The sequence below is a fragment of the Salvelinus namaycush genome, chromosome 6 (genome assembly GCF_016432855.1).
Source record: "Salvelinus namaycush isolate Seneca chromosome 6, SaNama_1.0, whole genome shotgun sequence".
NCBI lineage: Eukaryota > Metazoa > Chordata > Actinopteri > Salmoniformes > Salmonidae > Salvelinus > Salvelinus namaycush.
This window is the reverse complement of record NC_052312.1, coordinates 48,827,482-48,836,107: the sequence shown is the minus strand read 5'-3', so window position 1 is coordinate 48,836,107 and position 8,626 is coordinate 48,827,482. Positions and strand designations below refer to the sequence as shown.

General features: G+C 45.0%; 1 protein-coding gene across 2 annotated transcripts in view; it reads right to left on the bottom strand.

The window, feature by feature from the left end:
- Window positions 1-3,238: 3,238 nt before the first annotated feature.
- LOC120050125 (semaphorin-3ab-like) overlaps window positions 3,239-8,626 on the bottom strand; it is a 58,564-nt gene continuing 53,176 nt past the window's right edge. For both annotated transcript variants that reach the window (XM_038996777.1, XM_038996778.1), the window contains exons 14-16: window positions 7,209-7,276; window positions 6,794-6,939; window positions 3,239-6,552 (exon numbers count right to left, since the gene is read on the bottom strand). In XM_038996777.1, the coding sequence (XP_038852705.1) occupies window positions 5,725-6,552; window positions 6,794-6,939; window positions 7,209-7,276 (1,042 nt within the window). In that variant the 3' untranslated portion in view covers window positions 3,239-5,724. The remainder of the gene's footprint in view (window positions 6,553-6,793; window positions 6,940-7,208; window positions 7,277-8,626) is intronic.

Here is an 8,626-nt window from a genome sequence, read left to right as displayed (position 1 = left end):
AATGTTTTCTCTACGCCCCATGGCAATGTTTTCTCTACGCCCCATGGCAATGTTTTCTCTACGCCCCATGGCAATGTTTTCTCTACGCCCCATGGCAATGTTTTCTCTACGCCCCATGGCAATGTTTTCTCTACGCCCCGCCCCATAGCAATGTTTTCTCTACGTCCCAGCAGGAGACCACATACCTTCTATAGCCCTTATATCCATTGTCCCATTCTGTCTATTATAAAGAAGTGATTTTGAACTTCCATAGGTCATCTTTACAGTACGGGGATCTGTGTGCCATCTAGTGGCAATCACATGACAACAACGGTGACTTGCATTTCAATACAGTCTACAATAGGCCAACCTACACACAACCACAAAGAAACAAACCAGTAGGTTAGCAAACATGTGGTGTCTTCCTATTCATTCATCTGACTAAGACACAGTACAAACATATTCTTCCATATAAGAGATATGAGTGGAGCCTGGAGCAGTGGAGGCTGCTGAAGGGGGGAACGGCTCATAATAATGTCTGGAACGGAACAGATGGAATGACATCAAACACCTGGCAACCGTGTGTTTGTTGTATTTGATACCATTCCACTAATTCCGCTACAGCCATTACCACGAGCCCATCCTCCCCAATTAAGGTGCCACCAACCTCCTGTCATCAAGAGAGCCTCTTTGCCATGGTAACACTAGGCATATTTCAATCCATCTCTAAATCCGAGATAGCTTGTTGTGAGACTCATCGGTGTTACATTCCTACCTACCAGCTGTCTAGCCTTGTCTACGCTGCAATACAGACCTGTCATTGACACAACAGAACAGAATGCCTCAGTTCAAAGCTACATGAATATGCATAGATGTAGCTTAATTATGCTTGTTGTAATGGCCGCGTTCCAGGTTGATGTTTTTGCAGCCGTGCTGCACGTTTCCGAGGATTGCTGTGTCATTAATAGGTTGTATGTATCAAGCGTCTCAGAGTAGCTGACATAGGATCAGATTTTGTGTTTTAGATTATAATGAGTATGATTATATGGACAGGGGAGACCTGACCCTAGATCAGAACTCATACTCTGAGACACTTGATACATACAACCCCTGATGATTAGCGCAACACAACTGCAAAAAGGTTAAGTGTACCCCCTGGGCCACTTAACCTGGATCATACCGATGTTTCAAGCAGTGAGCAAGTGTGTGCCTCTGCTTTGAGGAATCTAGGGGTGTATCTCAGTAATCTAAAATGGGTTCCTCTCCTTGTCTCCTTTCCGCCATTGGCATCCACCATATTGCTTTAAATTTTCAGATGAGTACAGATGAAGAAGAGATGAGGGCAGGAAGCTACTCCAGACTATTGAGATGCACCCGAAGAGAGCAGTCACTGCAATGTCAATGACATAATAAACCCTGTGTTTAAACAGTCTTTATTACCAAGGGGTACAAATATACTGTAGTGTGTTGTATATCATTGGTAGTCACCTATCACACCATTCCAAAGGTGTGTGCGAGCACGTGCACATGCACACACTCACCACAGGAGATTGGTGGCACCTTAATTGGGGAGGATGGGCTCGTGGTAATGGCCGGAGCGGAATGAGTGGAATGGTATCAAACACATGGTTTCTATGTGTTTGATGCCATTGCATGAGAGTCGTTCCAGACATTATTATGAGCCGTCCTCCCCTCAGCAGCCTCCACTGTCACACACACACACACACATACAGCCCTTGTGCTCTCGGGGCAGTACCCATGGTAACGAACCCTGTGAATTCACAACACGTTTGTGACTCTTGGGGCTTGGGAACATAGATTGTGCTACTCTCATCAGTTAAGCTGAGGTTTCCAAATGCACACTCTCTCTGTGTGACTGGATGGCTGCAGTGTGTGTGTGCGTGTGTGTGTGTGTGTCAGAGGGTTCAGGGAGTTTGTGCCCACGCAGAGAGTGGTAGAGAACCTTTTAAGGTACCTGCAGGGAATCAGTGGTAGAGCACCATTTTAGGTAACATGCTGTGCCACTGTAGGCCCAATTAGAGTGGAGATGACGACCTCATGAAGGCCTTTAGTGGCACTGTGTTAACTGTTAACCATCTGTGTCTCCACACCAGTGGAATCTTCAAAACTATAGACATAGAGTAACACACAGTGCAAGACATTGTGGCTGATGAACATAAACAACTGATGGTCATTGCATTCCAGTCACATAATTGATATACAGGGAACTTAGACTACTAACTAAAGTGTTAGAACAGGGGTGTCAAACTCATTCCATTGAGGACCTAGTGTCTGTTTTTTTTGTTAAGACCTAGACAACCAGGTGGGGGGAGTTCCTTACTAATTAGTGACCTTAATTCATCAGTCAAGTCCAATGGAGGAGTTAAAACCCGCAGACACTCAGCCCTCCGTGGAATGAGTTTGACACGTGAACTAGAATGACAACAGCTAAAATGTAATCCCCTGAAAAGCTAGGTAGAAATGGAAGTCCTTTGGAACAGAGAATAGTGACCTCTTGTGGCTAATCCAAAACATGAACCTCCAGTTGAATTATTCATGGCAAGGGGGTGTTTTCATCGACAAGGAAGGCTGCCTCTTACTTATACAGCATAACATATCAATGACCTTTTTTAACACATCATTTCTGCCTTTAGTCAATGAAATCTCTCTATGGGCGCCGTGGTCAACCCACTGAAGGATGTGGACAGAGAGCTTGTGATTCTACTTCAGTATTTACTATACTCAGCACTGAGAGCCCAGTATGGCTGCGTTTACACAGGCAGCCCAATTCTGATCTATTGCCACTAATTGGTCTTTTAATCGATTGGATCTTTAGCCAATAATATCAGAATTGGGCTGCCTCTGTGTAAACACAGCCATTGTGATTCAGCACATACCTTAGAACTGAGTCACATCTTCTTCCATGGTCTGGGTTCAGATGGTATCCTCTGGTGAAGGAGTAGGCTTCACTGTCCGTTGGAAAGTATTTTTAAAAACGTTTTTAAAGAAGATATAATACTGTGTAATTCACCATAATATAATTCCAGTAAAAATATGTTTTTCATCAGCTCAACCTTTTATCTGTGTGTTTGAGCGTGCAAACTGACTGCTCCCAGTCCCACCTGTGACTAAACGTGATAGTCACAGGTGGAAATGACTGTACAACACAAACAAAATACATTTTGTCAACTCAGATTCACATGCATCATACTGTACCATATATAACTGGACAGAAGTTAGAAAAAAACTACAAAAAGGCTAAGTTTTACAGGAAATGTTTAATTAGACAACTGAACGCATGCCAGGAAGAACCATGTTACAGCAGGGATATCTGTTCTCTCCTTGTCCACCCTACACACCGCGAGAGACCGGAAACATACCACCAGGAAACCTTGCTATCTGCTGTCCATTATTGCAGTGACACATCAGGCTTGTTGTATACTGAGGGGGAAACACATTGTTGTATGAAAAGTTGAAGGTCTTAATACAAGTTTTGGGGTTGGAGTAACATCACTGGGGTGTATTCATTAGCAGACACCATAGCAAAACGTTTAGCTACAGAAAACGATTTGCAACAAAAATGTGCGTTTGCTATTGGACAAGTTCAGGTTAGTCCCTCCCCATTTCGGCCTGTTTGCTTCTGTTTGGTTCCTAGTGAATACACCCCTGGTACATGTTGGCATCTTTGTTTTGGCAAAAAGGAATAATATTCACATCTCTCTTACACATGTTGCCTACAGGACTTTTACCTCTCACAGGAAACATCTAGAGACAATAGAAAAGATGCACTTAAGTAGCATTCACATGCAGCTTTAACTCAGCGTCCTCAGACTACGTTTAGATTTGAACCTTTTCCTTACTAGTTCTTACATAGAAATTCACAGCTAATGTTTTATCAGGTTTTGGGTAGTATTATCTTACATAAAATGAGTATTTGGGATGAACGAATGAAATAGGTGGATGGGATTCCAAACTTCAACGAAAACACCTCCTGGGTAGAAAAATCACCCATTTACGAAAAGACCAGAAGAGACAGAAACGTAGAAGAGGGTTTGAGAAACTTGTGCTTATCATCCTGAAGGCTCTCAGTCTGGATACTGTAAAACACACAACAACCCCCTGCTCCCACTCTCATACCGTGGTTCACTTCCAAAACACGCCCCCCGGAAAAAAAGGGAGTCCTTGACAGAGGAAGTCCGTCCTCATTGGTCCGTTTGTGTTTCTCAACGTGCCGCAGTCTTTTTCTTGATTATTGATGAGCCAAAATACCAGAATATCAAAAATAAATGCAACCCTTTCACAAAACAATGAGAAATAAATAATCCGTGGTGTTCTGGTTGTATATATTTACATACATAAAGAGTCGTTTTGTTGTTGTATGTTTATGTACAGAATCAATAGGCAGTCTGTTTTCCAGACTGAGCACGAACATATGACTGGATTTATAAGTTCACACGCAACTCCAGGAGAAAGCAAAGAAAGAAAAATAACTTAAAGGGACAGGTCAAAAATTCTACTACGTAATTGTTTACCCCTACAGGGATACAGTGGTTTGTATGGAGAGAGAGAAGTAAATATCAAATAAAAACAGAAAATAGATTTTTCTTTCATAGGACTCCTTTAACATAAAAAAAACCTTACATAGCGAGTAACTGGCGAGAAATAGCTTATTCAAATCATGAACATTGATTGACTACGACATGCACAATGCTTTTCAAGCCTTGGGAGGAAGAGAAGCTTGATTTTGCTCCACAGATCACAGGCTATTGTGGATTTTGTCGTTTTATATTGAATAATTCTGTTATTGAACTACAAACAATATGCAGGGCATCGTTGTGGATTGTTAACCAGCTAACTGTGCCCCATTTTAATATGTTTGACATATAAGACAGTCAAGCTCTATGTACAAGCCCAAAGTGCTCATTCATGAGAGTCGTTGTGAATCGAATCAGTTGAATAAAGTTGAGCCGACAAACTGTATTGTGGGAATTGCAGTTCACTCTCTGAAAATGACTGTGCTTCTTTTGATGTGTTTCGGTTCTAGTTTGCAGTCGACTGGACACATTATTCTTTATCCTTATAGTTCTTCCCGTCTCTATATAGTGGACATCTTCCTTCTGCGCATGTCAACAAGGCCAGTAGCTGCAGTAACGGACGTCCCTACTGAACTTTAAAGTCTTAATCCCTTCTGAAATGTCTTCTGAAATGTCCTGTAGGGGCCATTGTCCAGACTTGTCCAGAGGTCTGAATATGTAACATGTATCATCCTCACTGAAAATTAATGTTTTTAACCCCATCCCCGTCCTATAAGGAAGTAGCGTCTGTACAGGAGGGCTATGTGTCCGCCAGATAACTCGGTCCCCCTTGCAACACGGATCTGGACTACACAGTTCCTCAAACTGTACCCCCTGGGCCACTATATCCACATGGTTAGCATGTACAGTACGCATACGATTCCAGTTTAGCCTCAGTCTTCAATGTCCTGTTAGTCGCCAGTCTTCTCCAAGTCTTCACAGGGTATTTGCTGTGTGTGTGTGTGTGTGTGTGTGTGTCTTTAACGTGTATGTTTTAGAGCATTCCATTGGGGCGGTATTTTTCTGTCTACATATTATGTGTGAATGAGCATATGTCCATGACCATGAGTATTGCATTATGTGGGTTCCTACAGTATATCTTTATGGGATAGCAAGTCTATATTTTAATGTACAATATGTGTGTAAGTGTGTGTGTTGCTGTGTGTGTGTCTCAGACACTCCGCGGGGGTCTCTGTTGCTCGTGGGTCCTCCTGTTTCGCCCCTTTTTATTCTCCTGCATCCGCCTCCACTTGGCATTGTGCTGGGGTCCACCTCTGGCCCCACCACCAGGCACCTGGGTTCCCCCCAGGGCGCCTTGGCCCTTCTGGGGGCTTTGGGTGTTGGGTGTAGCCTGAGAGTTCTGGGCATTCTGGTTGTTGTTTTTAGGGGCCTGTGCCTGGGTCAGCGTACCCGCATGGTGTTGCACCTTCTGTGGGTTCGTGCTCCGGGGGCTCCCCTCTTTGTTCTGCTGCTGCTGCACCGTAGGATGCCCGCTCTGCTGCTTCTGGGCATTGGGTGCACCTGCGCCAAGAGGACTACTTTTAGGCTTTAGGCCTGAGCTTAGAGCTCCGCCGTCAGGCCTAGCCAGACTTTGGTCATTGGTGGTGATGGTGGGAGTTTTCAGACGCCGCTGCTTGCGCTCCTTCCGCCACACACGCTCGCAGAACTCCTCCACGCTGTTCAGGTCAGGGTGGTCGAGGAGGGAGAGGAAATCCCTGTACCACAGCTTGTGTTTTGTTGAGTGCCCTGCACCAGCAGGCCCACCTGCACCACCAGACCCACTACCTGCGCCACCAGACCCTCCAGCTCCACCCTGTGGCCCACCAGGCAGCAGATCACCAAGCCTCTGTGTGGGGATGACCTGGAGGGAGAGGCGGAGGAGGGGCTGGATGAAGCCGTGCTCCACAGCGTGGCAGGTGTAGACGCCTGAGTCGGCCTGGGTGAGGATGCGGATGAGCAGGCCCTGCTCCGTGCGGATCACCCTGTCCTCCGACTTGATCTGGAGATGGAGAGGGAAATGAGGGGGAGGGAGGAAAGGGAGGGGGGAATAATAAGGGTCTGGTGGATTCAATATCCACTCAATATGGTTACATTTGAGTGCATGGCCATTTATTATTAACAAACTGAAGCAATTTCGGGTAAGGTTTAGTGTGATTGCAAAGTATTGAAAATTATTGGGACGTTTTTGAGAATGATGGTGAATAAGACACATCTTGCATGCAGAGTGTGTGTGTACCCACCTCATGTTTGCGGTCCTCGTTGGGTCTTTGGAGCTGCCAGTAGATGAGGGCTCTCTGGGACTTGGGACTACACTCCAGGAACATGCTGCTGTTCTCCACTCCGTACACACTCCTGTCCTCCACATGACCCAGCCCGTCCACGTCATCTTCACAGACACAAGGATAGGGTTACCAGAGAAACACCACAGTGGGTTTTTGTGTGTGTGTGTGTGTGTGTGTGTGTCATTGTCATTGTCATTGTAAATAAGAATTTGTTCTTAACTGACTTGCCTAGTTAAATAAAATAAATACAAAGAAAATGTATGGGTTTTATGTGGGCACACGAGTGTATTGGGGTGAAGGTTGCATGTCTGCACGCACTTGTGTGTGTGTGTGTGAGATGAAAGCGTAAAATCAAAATCTAAAGAGTTTGTACCATGATGCTGCAGGTCAGAGCACTGGGAGAGGGGATCTCCATTCCTGATGTCCTGGCGTCTCGTTCTCCTATGAAACAACCAAAGAAACATACACATGTTAGATTGTGTTCCCAGTGAGTTAATAAACGTCCTTCACACACAACATATCAACCTGTTTGTGTTGGTCAGGCCACTCACTGCTCTGTTTCCTCAGACTTATTTCCCTCCCCGGTTCCATCGGGAAGGAGCCAGTGATTGAGGGCTCTATGTACTGTGACAGTTCTACCACCAGAGGGCAATCTTAACCAGTGGCACAGCTGACACATTTGTGCAGTACAACTGAAGAACAGAGCAGAAGTGTATATTTCACCATCAGTCCTCTGTTAAGTCTGATGCTATTGAGTGGGTGGATAAATAAAAAGAGAGAACATCACTGGCACATTTAAAAACATGTCAACCTTTTGCTTCTATTAAAGGAATGATTCATTGTGATTCATCGTTCAGGGACATGTCATTTCTAAACATGAAACAGATAGCCTGGGCCTTGAAAATCCTGACTATGTCCTCCACGACTTGAAAGACCCTTTAGTCCATACCGTGTGTGTGTGTGTGTGTGTGTGTGTGTGTGCTCCATGTACTGTACATGTTCATGCCGATTGCGTGTCCGAGTCATATTATAAGCCCTGTTTTTACAGCTGCGTTGTGGACATTTTCACAACCTGGCTTTGTACTGGCTAACAGATAACATGCTTCCCTGTGCTCCCTATGTGTTTCCTGGTTCTATGGTTCCCTGGTTCATCACCACTAAGATCATAGGCTCTTACGTGTCGTAAAAATCTGAAGGGAGAGAGGGGAGCACAGCCAAAGGTGGAGGTCTCTAGGTCTCGTGTCTATAACCGTACAGGACATTTATATATATGAGAGAGAGAGAGAGAGAGAGAGAGTTGTGGGATTGGAGGAGCTGCAAAGGTGAAACAGATGGAGGGAGGGGTTCAGGGAGGGAGGTTTGGTTCAGGCTGATCATTCCTGTATTGGATAGTCAGATTGCTTTTCTCACTCTCTCTTGCGTTCTTTCTCTCTTTCACAAACACACATGTGCACACACACACTCATGCAACAACTCACACCCGTCCACCCACACACACACACATACAAATATAAACAACATGTACACACACCCATTTACCCACCCACACACACACATAAATACACTTACACATGCATACATCCCCCCCGACGCACACAACCTGCTCCTACCCAACACACAGACACACAGACACACACACACACACACTCCACCACTATTCCTACATTTCCTCCCAAGCATTCCTGTCTTTGGCTGTCTGAACACGTGCAGGGCAGTCCGAGTGCCTGCTGAGCCGAGCCCGGACGTCTGGTTCTCATTTAGCTGGAGAATCAAATATTTGGAGAGTACTGG